The following is a 17,820-nucleotide window of genomic DNA, read 5'->3' as shown; positions in this document are numbered from 1 at the left end:
GTAGCTATTTTTGCGAGATCAGGGTGTTTGCTGGAGATGGCAGATACAAGGGCTGTGGATGTTCAGGTTACCTGCATGTGTGCCTGAGACTCTTGGTGTCTTCTTCACCATTCAAGCAATTACATTTTAAGTGTCTTTATATGTGTAAGTATGGGTAAGGAATGTTTAAAAAAAAAAAAACTGTTGGGCACCTCTAGTAACAGAAGTGTAAGATTTAAAAAAAAAAAAAAAAAACAGGAAGCGTAGAGGTTGGGGTGTCACCTTGCAGTGTGAAGGTTGTTGGTTCAAAGTCCTACTCTCAGTGAAGGTGCTTACCCTGAATTGATACTGTAAGAATACCCTCCTGTTCTGAGGACAGATGGATATATGTCTAGATAGATGATCAGTGGAAAACTTTATTGATCTCAAAGGAATTTGTACAAATGTGCAAAAGGGTAAATTGCTGTAAAGTTGATCATCCAGCACTGTAAATCACCATGGACAAACTCATCTGGTAAAGGAAGGTTAGTAACAGTTAGGGTCCCTGTTGTCTGATTTAGAGCATAATTTACTGAATGCTGGTACGTTAAGTATATGATATAGTATAGCCTTAGAACCCATGCTCTTGGTCCGGGACGGACAGTTTCCCAGTGGCTCTGTGCTGCCAAAAATTGCTGATTTTTAAAATGTTTTATTAATGTTTGTTTTGTATTGTGTTAAGGTTACTAAACAAGTTTACAGCTGGACATTTCTTCCATTAATGGTCTTTGTATACAATATTTTCACCATGCGATGGTGGATATTGGCAAAATTACTGTCATAATCTGAGGGATCACAATACTTGACCTGAATTGATATAGTAAAAGTTACCCAGCTGTACACATAGATAAATCAGTATAAGTAGCTTAATGTTGTAAGTCACTTTGGAGAAAAGTATCAAATGAGTAAACATGGGGTTTGTTTTGTTTTGTACAGTGAATTGAGTAGCTTGGTACGTTAATGCAAAGGGGACGCATTTCTCGCACTTGCGTCTGTATTTGGTCCGTGGCATGCTTCTCAGTGCCACCATCTCCTCTTCCTTAGAGTATCTCTCTCTCGCTCTCCAGGTACGACAGTTGACGCATCATTAGGGCCCTGTTAGGATACTGAGCGTTAAGGTAATGAATTATGAATTATGAACGAGAAACCTGAAATTAATTACCACCACAGGGATTGCAGTAACTAAGAGGAATAGGCGTCATGAGGCAGAAGTGGGTTGATGTTAAGGGCATCTAACATTCACACATGGTCGATCTTCCTTGTGCAGGTGGTCCAGGCAGCTTCGTGAGGCAGCAGACCACCACACTAGTGAATATATTGAACGTGTACAGTAGGACCCCCCGTATCCACTTTCAGTTATCGCGGTTTCACTTGGCCACACTCCAAAAAAATTAAATGGAAAATTCCAGGAAAACAGTAAACATTCATAATTTAAATTACGTGCCATTCTGACTAACGTGATGAAATCTCGTTTGGTCCCCTATGGGACATTAATCATCCCTTTGTCCAGCGTATCCACGCTGTATATGCTTCCCAGCCGTTTGTCACTTAGTAGCCGTCTCTTTTATCGGATCAACTGTTACGGCATCGCGGTGCTTGTGTTCAAGTAACCCTTATTTTTCTCATGATATTAGCTTATTGTGCCTAACTTATAAATTAAACTTTATCATAAGTATGTACACTATATGGTGTTCACCACTATCCGCGGTTTCATGCATCCTCTGGGGGGCTTGGAACCTATCCCATGCGGATACGGAGGTCCTACTGTAATTTGTAAACACATTTATATATGTATGATATATTTACAGGTGGTCCCTGATTTACGATGGTTTGACTAGCGATTCCCCACCCCCCCCCCCATGTTGGATGGTGAGCTGGCGATAGACATTTAGTAGAAACCATATTTTGAATTTAGATCCCCCCCCCCCCGGGCAAGCGATACGCAGAGCGATACTCTCTTGTGTTGCTGGACAGCGATCCGGATCTCCCATTCTGTCACGCAGAGGTGTGTATTAGGTGTATTAAATACATTTTCGACTCACGATATTTTCGACTTATATGGGTTTCAGGGAACGTAACCCTATCGTAAATCGGAGACCAACCGTATACATAATTTGTGTATTGTATGTAAATATATACAAATAAAAGGTTTATTTCTGAGCATTTTTGCTTCACTGAATTTTTCCTTTGTTTGGCAGGGGTGATGTGTAATTTTTTAAAAAAAAAAAAAAAAAAAAAAAAAAAGCCAAATATAAGATGAGCAGAATTCTGGTTTTTCCACCTGACATAGATTGAAAGGCATGCAAGGTGTTCTTAAGGGAAAGGTGTGAATATATTCAGAGGCAGCACCTTAAAAAAGCACATACTATACATATAAAACATACATATAACAGCATTAAAATATTTGCATACAATTTACTAGGGAAACAGGTGTTATTTATTAGCGCCATGGCCCTACACTAGAAAGACTTGGGTTTAATCCAGCTTTCTGCTGCTGTTCTCTTGATCAAGGTACTTGCTCTGACTGGGTACAGTAAAAATTACTCAGCTGTATAAAAAAAAAAAAAAAAGGGTACATGTTGGTAAGTACCTTAATGTTGTAAATGGCTTTGGAGACAGCTGTGAAATAAAGATGTCTTCTCTTCCATTTGATGATGTCAGATGCATGTTGGACGAACAAGGCTGATTTCCCAATTTGGGTTGGGTGGCGCATGGCTGTTTGAGCAGAACTGATCGTGTTCTGGCCCCTCCCGACAGATCTGCGTGGCCTGACACCATGTTCTGGAAGTTCGACCTGCACACCACGTCCAATGTGGACAAGCTCCTGGACAAGGAGGACGTGACGCTACGCGAGCTGATGGACGAGGATGACGTGCTGCAGGAATGCAAGGCCCAGAACCGCCGCTTGCTCCTCTTCCTCAGCCAGGACCACTGCATGCAGGAGCTGGTCAACCTGATCACGCAGGAGCCGCCGGACAACGTCGACGAGAAGATCCGCTTCAAGTGAGATACGGACTGGAGCTGGGGGTTGTGATTCTTACAATGTTTTACCATGGATTTGATTCACATACAGGTGCATTTATCCGACACTTTGCTCCAGTGATTATAAAGTAGTATTTAGCTCGCACCTTTGTCCGAGATGAATTGGATACACTGCTGGATACACTGCTAGATACGCTGTCCTAACCTCTCAAGAATTACTCACCCATCTCTATACCTGAACAATGTAAAACCCACACATACACACTATGCCCCATTTAGAGTCACCATTCCACCTGAAACGTATGTCTTTGGATTGAGAGAAAACCAGAGCACCAAAGGAAACCCACATGAACAGAGGGAGAACATGCAAACTCAGTGTAGACTGACTGTGATTCGAACCCACATCCAAAATGTACAGCCCAGGACCAGTGAGGCCCCCAACACTACCCGCTGATTCACTTTGGCTACGCTCTTGGCTAGGATCCCTGACCAGTGTTTATGGTGTACTGCAACCTCACTTTTCGTTCACCACTCCCTCCCTCCCTGATAGCACCTGTAAGTGTCTCGTACCCCGGGGCTGCGGTAGGCAAGCTGTGTTTTCAGGTGATCCTCGCATCTCGGGAGGCTTTTCGTTCAAGCGCGGAGCTGTAGATCTGGCTGCTGACCAGCTCTGTGATGTCACCAGCTGGGCGGGCAGCCAGCGGGGATACTCGCACACTCCGTCGAGTTACAGCTGACTGTTTGGACAGACGAGTTTTGCGAGGAAACTCTGCTTAACAAGAGTGTAAATAAAGCAATTTCTGTGTGAAGTGTTCACTGAGTCATTGCACTAGACAGTTAATACCGCTGCATGGTTATGCTTAATGCTTTTTTTGCCTTCTATTTTCAGAAGTGTGTATATATATATAATGCTGCTATATATATATATATATATAAAAAATCACACTTTGACCTTTTGGAAGAACATGGTAATTGTTCTTGTTTATAAGAAATGAGTTACCAGCCACAAGGCCAGTGAGTGGTTTTGCCTTTCACACATGGTCAGACATGAGCTGGTCACACACGTGTCAGCAGCATGGATAGTCACGCAAAGCGTGTCGAGGGGCAGGAAAGAGACTGCAGCTGTTCGCACCCGCCCCTGTAGACCTTAGGCCTCTCCACCCCCACGTCAGTTGGTTCACCCCAAGCAAAAGTGATAAGATCGCATTGGGTTCTCTTTTTTTCGCACGGCCTAGTCAGCGAGGTTGATGTTGGGTTGTTTGGTTGCCTAGCTGCATTTCTATGGTTACAGCAACTGAGTGAAAACACAATGTTGCGGCAGCGCTGAACGTCCCGGTTAAAAGGAAGTGCCTCATTCTGCTTTGAGGAACGTCTGTCAAACCCAGCAAAACGCGTAGGTTCCCTGAGGCTCCACCGAAGCTGGTCAGCTGCATTTTCTTCTCCGAGAATGAAAGAATCATGACTTGGTGTCCCTCGGCGTTTTTAAAAGGCTCACATTCCGTACCTTGATGAAGCACGGGCAGGTGCCTCCCAGAGCCTCGTTAAAAGAGCAATAACAGTGAATAATAAAATACACAAAGTTGCTTTCTGCAGACTGCCCCCTATCTCACGCAGCATTACTTTGCATTTACATTTGTTACATTACATTATAAACTCATGTTTGCGGGGGTTCCTTCATTTTTTTCAAGAATAACTTACTATAGATCCAGTAAGCCTTAAAATTAGCAGCTGCAGAATAACAAATCTATAACTAATTTCTGCATTTATTTATAATTTGGAGTAGAAGACAAAAGAACTAAAACAATTTGAAATATAAAAACATTGCTCTTATGCCTATTCCGGATGTAGACTTCATGGCGCAGGTGGTATCAGACATTAGAATAGTGAGGAAGTTTTTTCCGGGAGAGTTTTGGGGCCGTTTTCGTAAAAGGCTCAGCGAGATTGTGACAAATTGAATTGGCGCAGGAATACTTTGGCGATACTGCCAAACTTAAGAAGAAATAAATATTTAGGAATAAACTGCAACAAAGAAATACCCTATCCAATTTTTTTGTTTATTTAAAACATGGTATGTCAGCGGACAATTTCCTCCAAAGTGACTTAGAATATTATAATTAGTAAAAAGGAAAAATTACTCAGCTCTATTAATGAGTAAACACTAATTATGGGTAATTTTGTGTAAAAATTAACTTTTGTCTGTATCAGGTTCAGGATTAGTATGTTGGTATTGCAGGATGTGGGAGTTGAACAACTGAGTGTAAGGCAGCAGCAGCTGTTTAGAAAACCCTCTACACCAGTGCTCCGCAGTACCCGACCTGCGTTGTTTGGGTGTAGGTTTTAATCCAGTTTACGGTGTGTGAAATTTTCATGTTTTCCGCATGTTTACAGTGTGAAAACACACGCAAAAAAAAGGCAATGGTAGACTGCTTCCGTACTTTAATTCACAATGAAAACCACGGGAGTTGTCACCATGTGGTCGATGGCACTTGGCCTACCCTCGATTGAAAGATATCCTAAATGTCCCTTCGCTCATGATCTGGGGGTTCTGTAAGCAGTGTACTGTAGTATCGGTACACCTCACCCACCTGCACCCTTCCCAACCCCCACGGCACTCCCACCGGTGCAGAAATCTGGCAGTAACGCAAAGGCCATCTCGTTCCGGTCGGCAGCGATGCCTTCCAGATGTGGATGATGAAATGGGGGCTGCGAACGTGCTCGGGGTTGCGACGGTCGACGGCAGCGAACGTGCTTGAACGTACTCTCATGCAAGACTAAATTAAAAGCGCTCGAACATAAAAATGATGAATGGACCGCGAGCGTTTTAGGGCGCGTGTTTGTAAGGGGAATTGGCTTGAGCAGAGTTGACGGTCGCCTCTTTGTGAACCCTGTTCAACAGCGGGGAGATAATTAGTTTGAGGCTTTTCTAATCGGTTCGATCCGCTCTCCACAGGGTGCTCAGGCACAGGATATAAGTCAGCAGCAGCAAAGGGGTGTGTGTGTGTGTGTGTGTGTGTGTGTGTGTGTGTGTGTGTGTGTTGCCAGTGCTGCAATATGTTGCTGGGTGTGTCTAATTTGTGAGGGCACTGCTGTTCAGGATTGTCACCCTCTTCTCCATTTCCTCTGTGTTCCACTATCCGAAAGGCAGCGCCCTCCCCGCGATGCTCTGTAAAGGAAGCGGGTCCAAACCGCCCCACTGCTTCTGTCCACTCGCTTCTCGTGTTACTGACAATCAAGATACATTCAAGAATTTTCAACGATGATATAAAATATAAACATTTTCCTCATGATTTCTTTATATCTGCTTGTGCAACAGGAGCCACCTGTGTTTTTGTTCCCAGTTGGCAGGGGGGAACACAAAAATACAATGGGTATGTGAGACCACCTTTATTCAACTCCCTTCCACAGTGTTTACAGACTGTGGTGTTCCTGAATGTTGACGATTAGTGATGAGGTGACAAATGCTGCGCATGTTGTTGGGATGGACCTGTCAGCAGTCAGTACTGCGTAGGAGTTTGTGGATAATGCCTTTATATGTAGGCAATTTTTAAATTTTAATGTAGTTCAACTCTTAGACATCTTCAATTTTTTTATAGCTTAGTCTTAGGTTTTCACCAAACCTAAGCCTCGAGTCAAGTGGCATCTGAGTTAATAAATGTTTATTGATTGTATCTTAGTGGTTGGATTTGTCGTCTAATCACGTTATGAGCCAAGTTCTGGTCCCAGTTTGTAAGTTGAAGTGCTGTAATGCTTTGGGGAAACATTTTCCCAGGCTTGTCTCAGTCCATTTCGCAAATCTGAATTTGTACAAATTTGTGAACCTATGAAAATATTTATAAAATGTTCTTGTTCTATCAGTACGGTTCATTAACTGTCCAGTTTCTCAAGTGGGCTGAGCAGAAGTTGCGCTGCTGGCAGCGATCGTTTTTCAGGGTTCAACGTGGCTCACGCTTTGGGGTCACAGCATATTTCTCCTGCTTCCAATGCAAATGCTACAAAAGAGGAAAAATGTTATGAATTAATCAACTTGATTAAATGGCTTACATTTACATTTTATATTAATTTATTTAGCAAACGCTTTTCTCCAAAGCGACTTCCAATGAACTCTTATCAGCCCGCACACCTTATTCACCAAGGTGACTTACACTGCTAGATACACTACTTACAATGGGTCTCTCATCCATTCAACAAATGGTTGTGCCATTTACCCTCAGAAAAGCAATTTTTTTTTTCCCCCCCTTTGAAATTGCTAACCTGAATCTAAGCTTTTTTAAGAGTTAAACAAATACATCACTTACAAGTTGTTTCTTTGCCTTATGCCTATGTTCAAGCACTCTATAAAAATAAATTGAATTGAACTGAATTGATGTCGTGGGTAGAGGGCGGCGCGGCAGGCTTGGCCGGGTCCCGCTCTGTGGTGGGTCTGGGGTTCGAGTTGTGCTTGGAGTGCCTTGCGGCGGACTGGCGTCCCTTCCTGGGCGTGTCCCCTCCTCCTCCAGCCTCGTGCCCTGTGTTGCAGGGTTAGGCACCGGTTTGCAGCAACCCCGCTTGGGACAAGCAGTTTCAGACTCTGTGTGTGTGTGTGTGTGTGTGTGTGTGTGTGTGTGAGATATTGTGGGTGCTTTGTTCTGGTGGCACATGCCCTGGCAATCTGACCCAAAGCGCTGCTGTCAGATACACTCACCGGTCACTTTATTAGGTACATCGAGCTGATTCCCTGTTTGGCTTCCTTGACACCACAGCTTAGGTAGCAGGGTGGTGGACACATTCCACAGGTTTCTAGGTCCATGCTGGCTTGACAGCCTCACACGGTTTCTTTAGATTTATTGACAGAACATTAGTTTGCAGTCGTGTCCCTTCTCATCGCAAAGATCCTTTATTGGAGTGAAGGGTGGGACTGTGCAGGTTGCTGGAGTCAAATGAAAACACTGTCATGTGCAACCTCCTGAGATGTGTACTTTGTGCCATGGTACATTATCCTCCTGGAAGTATCCATCTGGGAAAGGTTGGATTGGTCATGAAGGGATGCAACTGGTCGTCAACAATGTTTGGTACTTTGCGTGTTTCAAATGATGCTCTAATATGTGCCAAAAAACATTCCCCACTGCATTACACCACCACCACCAGTCAGTACCACTGACTATGGAAAGAACAGGTGAGAATCTGGCAGGACGGTATGAATAGCAGTCAGTGCTGATATGCCCGCTCACCTGCTCACAGGTACCCCAACATTGCCTGCGAGCTCCTGACGTCGGATGTGAACCACATCAATGACAAACTCGGGGGCGATGAGTCTCTACTGGACAAGCTGTATAGTTTCTTGGACCATGAGCCGCCCCTGAACCCCCTGCTTGCTAGCTTCTTCAGCAAGACCATCGGCAACTTAATCGCCCGCAAAACGGAGCAGGTACGGACCGAGACATCGGATGGGATGGAGTGGGCTCCATCTAGTGGCCTGGAGGTTTAAAGTCTTCTGGTACACATTTTTCCCTGTCCCCGATCCCAGCCAGCCACGGTGAAGTGTTTAGCATATTACACATTTCAAACGTTCTGGGAGTCTATAGGGTTTAGGTTTGCCACCTTGCCGTTAAAGAACCTAGGATCAGATCCCACCACCTGTCATACTATCCTTGAGCAAGGCACTTACCGTGAATAGAGTAAATTTTACCCAGCAGCGTAACTGTGTAAAATCAGTGCATCTTAACGTTGCAAGTTGCTTTTGAGAAAATGCCATCATATAAATATATAAATCCAGACATTTATATGTAAAGCATTGATATCAATTCATGAAATATAGAAACTAAGCCCTCTTTTTTTGGACATTTTTAAGTAGAGTGAAAGTGAAACATTTAAGTGGATGCGTTTTTTCCTTGTACTGCGTAAGAGGTTCTTGTACACTGGTGCTACATTTTTATTCCTCGCAGGTGATGCCTTTAACCTCGGTAGGGCAGTATTGTTTTGCTCTCAAGCGAGAGGACTGAAAAAGCCTGGAATGTGTTGTTTGGAAGATGCTTGTGCTTCATCTGTTTGTCTGTTGTTAAATATTTTCCCATGCTATTTTTGTGGTATTAAGCAATAGCTTGAGTGGGTGTTGACGAGAGCCAGTTCTCTGCCCCTTTTATGCAGGTCATTGGCTTCCTAAGGAAGAAGGAGGGCTTCATCAGCTTGGTGCTGAAACACATCGACGCCTCTGCTATGATGGACTTGTTGCTTCGCCTCATCAGCTGCGTAGAACCTGCCCCCTTGAGGCTGGAGGTCCTTAATGTGAGTCACCCCAACAAATGCCCTTCTTTCATTTTTTGGACAGGATGATGACAGAAGTGGGGGGAAAAAATTCTAATGGAGGTAACGGAGGTATTAGTTGTTCAAAGGGTAGCACACTGAGATGATGACCTGTGCTGCTCGTTCGGAGGAATCATTTAGCAGTAGCTCTTCGCTTTTAGATTTTTACATGTCCGTGTGGTGTGAAATGCAACAGAAATCCCCGGGTTTCTAGATCTACATTTTATTTATGCACTTTCACTTTTTTTCCCTTCAAATTATACGGTGACAGATTGGCTGCTTCCATCTTAATGAGCATGATTTTTGTTTTGTTTTCTCCACTTTTGCAAAAATAACTTTAAGAGCATGCATTATTTAAGGTTATTTTCCCAAGAATAGGTGTGCATATGTTCATCTTTGATGAATGATGCATCTGCCCGATGCGTATTTCTGTGCTCGCAGTAAGAGCACTGAAGTATCAAAGCGCTGTGGGAAGATAGCCGAAGGGTTCCGTCTGAATTTTTCTTAACGATGTAGCAGGTTGTCACAGATGTTTTATTAGTGTTTTTGTTATGAAAATGGAGCTGAGTGAATAAATCATTGTTCCGTAAAGTGGAAGCAGAAAATCTGCTCGGAATATTAATATTATTGCTTTTAATGGTAAAATCCAGTTTATGTTGAACTTCATGGCATGTTAGTTGTTAGATTTATTAATTTAGCCGATGCTTTTCTCCAAGGTGATTTACAATGTTAAGCCCCACACAGTGATTTACCCATTTCTACAGCTCCACTTTTTTAAGTAAAAACACTAAAGTTTTTTGGGGTAAGTATCTTGCTCAGGGGTACTACAGCAGGAGGCAGAGACCAAACTTGGGTGCTTCAGGTCCAAAGGGATCGCTCTAACCGCTGTGGTATTTACTACCCAATATTTTGTAGCATATTTAGTCCCACTATTTTACTCCTACAATTTTTACAGATGAGTATAGTACAGTAAGATACACTGGCTCTGAAATAAGATTTTTTGTTTTCGGTCATTTCAGTGTTGGTTAAAGTCAGTAAAATAATGAAATAAATATAATGGGGTTTGTCTGAGGTTTATCTATCTGGTGAGTAAATTGAGGTATGTCTGAATTAAACTTTTATTGATTGTGAATTAGTTGTAAAATTGACTTTGCCTTTACAAATGAGGTTATAAACCAGGATACTGAAATTCACAGACCTGTATTAAATGTGATGATCAAATGGTTCTTACTTCCTTCTTTCCTCCAGTGGCTGAATGAGGAGAAGCTCATCCAGAGACTCATTGAGCTTATTCGTTTCGTAGAAGACGAGGAGGTAAGGTTAATCCAGGTTCGCTCATAGCGTGCATGCTGTTTAAGGTCGCTCTGCACCGTCAAGCAACAGGGTAGCAACCGATATGTGTTTAGGATGTTTCCTGGATGGTTCCAGGTGCGTGAGCTTCTGCTACGTTCCGTTTGACGCGGCGCTCGCTCGCCATCCAAACAGAGCCGTATTTGGTGCTGTGTTGTACAGAGGCAGTCCAATGCGTCACAGACCTTGTGTGATGTCATCCGCTTAAGCCGCGACCAGGCCACGCAGATGCAAGACTCCACGGAGCTGGACCCTCTGCTTGCCGTGCTCGAGTCGTGAGTAGGCGGAGCGCTGCTGTAGATCATGACCCTGGAGGCTGAATTTATGTTCGTTCAGTGAACCATTTTACGACTGTAAGCGGTCATCTACACCTGATGTATGTTGTTTTGGGAATGCTGGCGATACGTGCACCATCGGTGGAGTTTTTTTTTTTTTTTTTTTTTTTTTTTTCCCCCCCCATCATCTGCGAGGAACTGTTGGCTTGGCTAACATGACCCAGCACTGTGCAGCTTAGCTGAGAAAGTTCTTTCTGTTGATCGACGGTAATGCAGGGGAATCAAATGTATGACCTAACTTTTAAAATTAAAGCTGTAATAACTTCCAAGGGCTGTGAGTAGTGCTTACCCACTCTGCCATTATGCAAATATGATGAACACCGGTCTGCGGTAGTTGCCGTGAATCCTATTTGGCCTGGTTTGTGCTACGAATTTGACACCCCTGCTCTAATGTGACTAACTGGGCTGCATCCATTGCTACCACCGTCAGACCTTTTTTTGTTTTTGCTCAGCACCATTTTCTTTTTTATCCATTTGTTCAGTTTTTAAAAGAATGATTTCTAGTTTCAGATATATCATATTTAACACTCAAGTCATTGGAGCCTGGCTCTTTGGAACAGTACTCTTCATTTATCAATGATGCCTGAACCATGATTCCAGGAGGTCTGTAGTCTGCATGTTGAGGGATGGTGCTAAGTCCTGCTGTTGTGTCTCTGACAGGCAGCAGAGCGTGGAGGACCTCCTGAACAATATGTTTTCGGGAAACAAGAGCGAAGCCTGCATTGTTAATGGAACCCAAGTGCTCCTTACGCTCCTGGAGACCAGGAGGCCAGGGTAAGCAGGCCTGTTATTTGCCTTTCTGTCCACAACTTGTGACATAAAGTCCTGATATAGATGAGCTCATACCTGTATCTCTCTCTCTCTCAGGGTTGAAGGGCTGTTGGACCTGTGTTCTCAGGGATATGAAAGGTCTTACACTGTCAATAGTAGCATATTACAAGGTATTGGGGCTTATTTGCAGAACTTCCATCAGGTTCTTCTGGAACCTCCAAAGGTAAAAACCCCACGTAACATGTTTTACCCTTTGCGGAAATTTCCTGGGGTATTTCGTGGTCATATATATAGCCGTCTCTTGTTGCGAAGAGAGTTCATGTTCTGTCAGGGAATCCTAGATTTGATCTTAGTGTAGTTTGACAGAATGCTTGTAAACTGTTGTTTTTACAGTGATGTACCCATTGGTACACATGGGTAATTGTACTGGAGCAATTTGGGGTAAGTACCCCGTTCCAGGGTGCAACAGCAGGAGGTGGGATTGGAACCTGGGTTTTTCTAGGGCAAGGACACAATTATAGCCACTACATGACCCACTGCCCCGTAGAACTAGATAAGATCATTTTTAGCATCTGTTTTGTTTTATAGAGCCTGGTGAATCTCTATTCGCCATGATCTGTAGGGTATCCTGTCCTCTTCTTACCGGTAGAAAAGTGCTATGCTGACAACCATTGGCGTGCTAGAGGAACCACTGGGCAGCGCCCGGCTCCACATCGCACGGCTGGTGGCCTCCCTGCTTCAGAGCTGTACAGCCAGTATCGCCGCGGAGCTGTGCCGGCTCAACACCATGGACCTGCTGCTTGTGAGTACGCTCTGGAGATGGTGACGTGGCCAGGTTTCCGTGTAGCCGAGAGGAGGCGTGGTCCATTTAGGATGTCGGAGGGGTGCGCTCTGATCAGGGTGGGACATCATCACGATGGGGTGTTGCTAAGATAACCACGGTCACATAGATACTCCAGGGTAAGTAGCAACGTGTTGACGGTTTCCAAGACCCAACAGGAAGAGTTAAGAGTTAGAATACGGGTAAGAGTTTGTACTTTACAATATAATTCTACGTATCAGACTTTAAAAGGACCTGTGGATGGTCAGGTAATCAAAATTGTTGGATGATGCAGAAAAGGGGTATAAGAAATTGCAAAATTAAGGAAAGTGTAATATAAGTATGAAATGGCTTATCAGCCACTCTACGGTATAACTATTTCTATCTCCTATTATTTTAGCGTTAGTCATTGGAAGTTTTGCTTTGTGGCTTTCTTCGTTTATGCTCAGGATCTGAAGCTTCACTCAGGTTTTTGAAGGCAGGATTTTATAGTGTCTCATCTCATATTGTACCTATATCTGCTTACTCGATGGTTCTCTAATTTTTCACCCCAGATGTTAAGCTACCTTGTCTTATATTGTTTTTTCCAACGATTAAGCCTCACCGTATCACTGCATAGTGTAAAGCATGCGGATTAGCTGTCAGAGAAATCAGGATGCTCTATCGAGCGCAGTGTCACATTAATAGACGCTGTACTGTACTACTTGTCTTCCTTCTTTCATGTTCCCACAGGATTTGTTCTTTAAGTACACCTGGAATAATTTCTTGCACTCCCAAGTGGAGCTTTGTGTGGCGACCATCTTGAACCCCCATCCTGGTGTGGAGGAGAGCCTCAAGAGTTGTCCTGGCAGCGCGGATGGGCCAGAGAAGCAGAGCAGCAGCGCGGAGATGGCCGACAACCCCAGCCAGAATACGCTGGTGGCTCATGTAGGGCCAAGTGTCCTCCTTTGTCCTTCAGGGCGTCTCTGTCCCACTCTACTGTCATTTCATATTTGTCTTAGACATGTCTGTAAGCACAAGAAAACACGTGCACACTCCTTCATGTATATCCAGTGGTATGGTCATGATGCTTGTGAAGGTGCTTGCTGAAATAGATCACTGAGATGAGGTCAAAGAGGTTAGTGGGATTGTAGAGGAGAAGCTCGAGGATCGGTGCATGTGGTCGGAAGATCATCCCCGGCTGTCGGATCGAGTCATGTCCGAAGAACAGGCCCCACGCGAATGATAAAAACAATGCCGTTATCTCGGAGGGATGGGCAAGGTATTTAAATACGCTTGTGACTGTGACAGAACCAGGGTATTTGGTTTGTTTTTGGTTTAGAGTTGCAAGCTCTGTAATGCTCTTGAGCTAGTTGTCAGGTATATGCAAATCAGGTGGAGGTTAATACGGTGACTTAAGTGTTTGTGTTGATGCTCGGTGACTCCTGTCATGTGCCATTGTGCCCTTCTGCAGCTCTTCCAGAAGTGCCGTCTGGTCCAGAGGATACTTGATGCCTGGGAGGAGAATGACAAAATACAGTAAGAAACACTCGTAAATTAAAACGCACTCGAAATAAGCCTTAGAAATTTTTTTCAACTGAGGTTTTCACAGAACATAATCAATACATAAATCAAGGGATATGTGTACTGCCAGGTTTGTGTCGATTGTCAAGTAGTGGTAGAAGTGGCTTTGGACAAATAGTTAGACTTCTGCTCCCAGTTGTGTTTATTCGTTGAGGAGCCGGTGTACTCTGATTTTGACCATAGGGCTGAGGGAGGGATGAGGAGAGGCTACATGGGCCACTTGACCAGGATAGCCAACACTGTGGTCCAGAACATGGAGAAAGGTCCAGTCCAAGTGCAAATCAGTGACATCATTAAAGGTATGTTGTGTGTGTGTGTGTGTGTGTGTGTGTGTGTGTGTCTGTGTGTTAGTCTGTTTTCTAAATTTAGTGGTAAATTTGAACATGTTATACTGAAATTAGAAATCTGTTAACTGTATTTGAAGGATTGTTTGAATTGTTCAACTGGTCAGTCCAAGAATAAAGTTAATTTTTCAACATTAATTGAAACCTCTTATTGTAGAGGTAAATGTGTGCGTGAAAGCTACGTGGCGATGCAGCGGTTACATTTTCGATAGTAATTTGTTTAAAACGGGGGAAAAAAGCACAGATCTTCCTGCCAATCAGAAAGATTTTCTGCTCCGATTGGCTTTTCTGGCATATTAATAAAACACTTTTCATCGAAAGTTAATTCCTTGAATCTGACAGGGTTATAATTCTAAACAGAGAACTTGCATTAATGCCTTAAACCAAAATTTAAAGCCGATTTACGTACCTCAGTGCCAGACTCTCTTGCCTTTAAAAGCAGTTGGATAAACAAGCTCTAAACGTGAGTTATTGCCGCACTTTTACGATTAGGATCGTTTTCTACTTAGCGCGGCGTAGTTACTCTCCACCCATTATAAGGGAGCCGTCAGGGTTTCATCTACTTTTGCTGGCCTTTGACACCCTGTAAAATGTGGCCTTCGGGATGATTGTTCGCTTTCCCTGTGTGCTCTGGTCCATCTGATCATATCAGTAAGACCTTGCTGTAGAGGCAGTTCTTCGGCCGTACCTTTAAGTCCGCTGTCGTAGACCTTGTGCTCACCTTCATCGTGATTGTCGTGGTGGCTACGGGTGATAGCTTCAGCAGAGGATGCGTCATAGCTTTTTCAGAATGTCTCTTTCCATCAGGCTGCGTTCATTATCACCCTCTGATGCAAGGGTTGGCCGATGTACATCAAATTCAATTATTTAAAGTAAACATTTTTAGGAAGAAAACAAGTATTTTGATGAGTGCTGTTAAAATAAACAGGAAGAGCTCTCAGGATTTAAAAAATAAAATTAAAACTTATGTAAAAAAAAAAAAAAAAAAAAAAAAAATACAATTATAAGAAAATTAAATTAAAATCGCCAACCCTGGAAAAAGGAAACTGAATACCAGGGTTGGCCAGTTTAACTCATGCCAGTTTAAATCAAGTATTCATTTAATATATTTTTCATCGGATGTTAGGTTTGTTTGGTAATGTATCTAGACGCATTTCAAAACGACTTTAAAATACAGGAAACTATCAGCACAAAGTAGTCAAATGAATTCAATGAATAACAACAAGGACTGTAAACCAGTGTTTAATACATGTACATGTCAAGATTTTTTTCCGTTATTTACTCATCATATTTTAGATTCATATGGTAACCTATCTGGAAGCATTTGCAAATAGCTTTAAAGTACAGGAAAGTATCAGCACAAAGTACTTCAATAAAAAGAAATCTTTAATATAAATGAAAAAATGAGTAACAAGCACACCAGAATGATAAAACCAAAGTGTTTAACACACAAGTCAGCTAACACATAAAAAAAAAAAAAGTCAAAAATTGAAGTGCACCGCAGCATTTGTGTAATATTATAGTCCTTCATTCACAGACACCAACAGTTTTACTAGTGAAAGACATGGTAAAAGGCAGTTTTACTACAAGTAAAAGGCAAAGTACAACTACTAGGGCGGCACGGTGGCACAGTAAGTAGTGCTGCTGTCTCTCGGTGCCCAGGTGGTGCGAGAGGACATGAGTTCAATCCCCGCTCAGTCTGTGCGGAGTTTGCATGTTCTCCCATTGTCTGCGTGGGTTTCCTGTGGGTGCTCTGGTTTCCTCCCACACTCCCAAGCCTGTTCCTAAGTTTAGACGGGACAAGTACATATGTGCTAAAGACACGCTCTACACATGCCTGCCGAGGATAGAGTGGTAGAAGGAAGCTGGTTGACGGCAGCCATGGATTCCACATCGATGACATCTTTGTAGTACAGCCAACATTCACGTGGAGTTGCTTTCAACAACCTCTTGATCATATGTGAAACTCTGAAAAGGCTTTGATCTGGCCTGACATTTGAGAGAACTCAAGAATGGCCATTTCTGCCATACAAATTCTGTGGCTGCGTTTTGAAGCTTCTCTCCAAGCACTTTGCACACTTACTGCAGTATCAACGATCATGCACCTGTCACAGTAGAGATGTAAATAAACTAAACATTACTTAATATTTTATCAAACGTTTTCAGGAAGAAAAAATATTTTGATAGCAATTCTATGAAGATAGTTACGGAGAACGCTCAATATTTAAGAAAAAAATGCAAAAATTGAATTTAAGTAAAAGATTTTAAAGTTTTAAATAAACTCCAAATGTGGAAGAAAGACATGGAATACCAGGGTTGGCTGATTTTAAATCATGTGAATATAAATAATTGAAATCAGGAATTTTTTTTTAATGGTTCATTTAAATAAAGTTTCCTGATTTCCCCCCCTCCCCCCCCCCCCAATATATTTAAGCTCAAGATTAAAACCAAAACCTTTTTTAATATTTTTAAATCAACTACTGCTCTCAGGTGGACATTATATTCCATATCCACACTTGAACATTAAGATTCCACTGTTGACATGCAGTTCGAAAACTAACAGAACACAGCTTACACTTTGCATTAATATGCAGGATATATCGTAAAGTGAAATATATACAGTATGTATTACTACTAGCAATACAGGAGAGGTGTTGGTCACAGCTACCTAAAAATAGAAACGGCAACATCTTATGAATGCATCCACATAAAGAACACGAGGACAAAAAAAATTGCAATATTTTAAAAGTATGAATGTTTGGTCAAGTACCATTGTTTAAGAAGTCTACTCCTTTAAAAAGGTATCCAGAACATGTACAGGTGATGACACAGATTAAGTGTTCATTTTTGTCTATCTGAAGAAAATATTTATGTCACCAGTTACACCTCTTTACATTTAGTCCTCAAACTTTTTCCCCACGTTCATGTTAGTTTGATTATGCCTCTACACATCCTTGTAAATAATTGTGTTTGAGCCTTTCTTTTATTCAAACTGTTACTGTGTACTTAGTCTATTAGTTGTCATTTTTGGATTAAAAGGCATGTTAGGTATGGAAGTATGTGATTTACCATCGCTCTGTGGTGTGAGGGGGCTTTGGGTCCCAGGGTTTCTACTAACAGTCCCTTTTCTGCGGCGGCATAGAGCTGCCGGAAGACTGCCGGGGACGCTGGGAGAGCTTCGTGGACGAGACGCTGACGGAGACCAACCGGAGGAACACGGTGGACCTGGTGAGATGACTGACGGCTTATATAAACACACTTGCAAGGAGTTGCGCTGGGCTTCGTGTGCTTTTCATCACGTGTCCGCTCTGTCCTCCCAGTTTCCACCCAGCAGATCGGTTCACTTACATCCGTTGTT

At 42.8% G+C, this 17,820-nt stretch overlaps 1 protein-coding gene across 7 annotated transcripts in view; it reads left to right on the top strand.

Moving 5' to 3' along the window:
- LOC108936475 (serine/threonine-protein phosphatase 6 regulatory subunit 2-like) overlaps positions 1–17,820 on the top strand; it is a 38,205-nt gene that overhangs the window by 9,836 nt on the left and 10,549 nt on the right. For all 7 annotated transcript variants that reach the window (XM_029248623.1, XM_029248624.1, XM_018755841.2 and 4 more), the window contains 12 exons: positions 2,776–3,021; positions 8,218–8,404; positions 9,124–9,261; positions 10,528–10,593; positions 10,792–10,904; positions 11,625–11,738; positions 11,832–11,958; positions 12,385–12,537; positions 13,288–13,482; positions 14,009–14,073; positions 14,302–14,417; positions 17,605–17,690. In XM_029248623.1, coding sequence (XP_029104456.1) covers positions 2,795–3,021; positions 8,218–8,404; positions 9,124–9,261; positions 10,528–10,593; positions 10,792–10,904; positions 11,625–11,738; positions 11,832–11,958; positions 12,385–12,537; positions 13,288–13,482; positions 14,009–14,073; positions 14,302–14,417; positions 17,605–17,690 — 1,587 coding nt within the window. In that variant the 5' untranslated portion in view covers positions 2,776–2,794. The remainder of the gene's footprint in view (positions 1–2,775; positions 3,022–8,217; positions 8,405–9,123; positions 9,262–10,527; positions 10,594–10,791; positions 10,905–11,624; positions 11,739–11,831; positions 11,959–12,384; positions 12,538–13,287; positions 13,483–14,008; positions 14,074–14,301; positions 14,418–17,604; positions 17,691–17,820) is intronic.

This window comes from Scleropages formosus, chromosome 24 (assembly GCF_900964775.1).
Source record: "Scleropages formosus chromosome 24, fSclFor1.1, whole genome shotgun sequence".
Taxonomy (NCBI): Eukaryota; Metazoa; Chordata; class Actinopteri; order Osteoglossiformes; family Osteoglossidae; genus Scleropages; species Scleropages formosus.
This window is presented reverse-complemented; position numbering and strand designations above follow the sequence as displayed.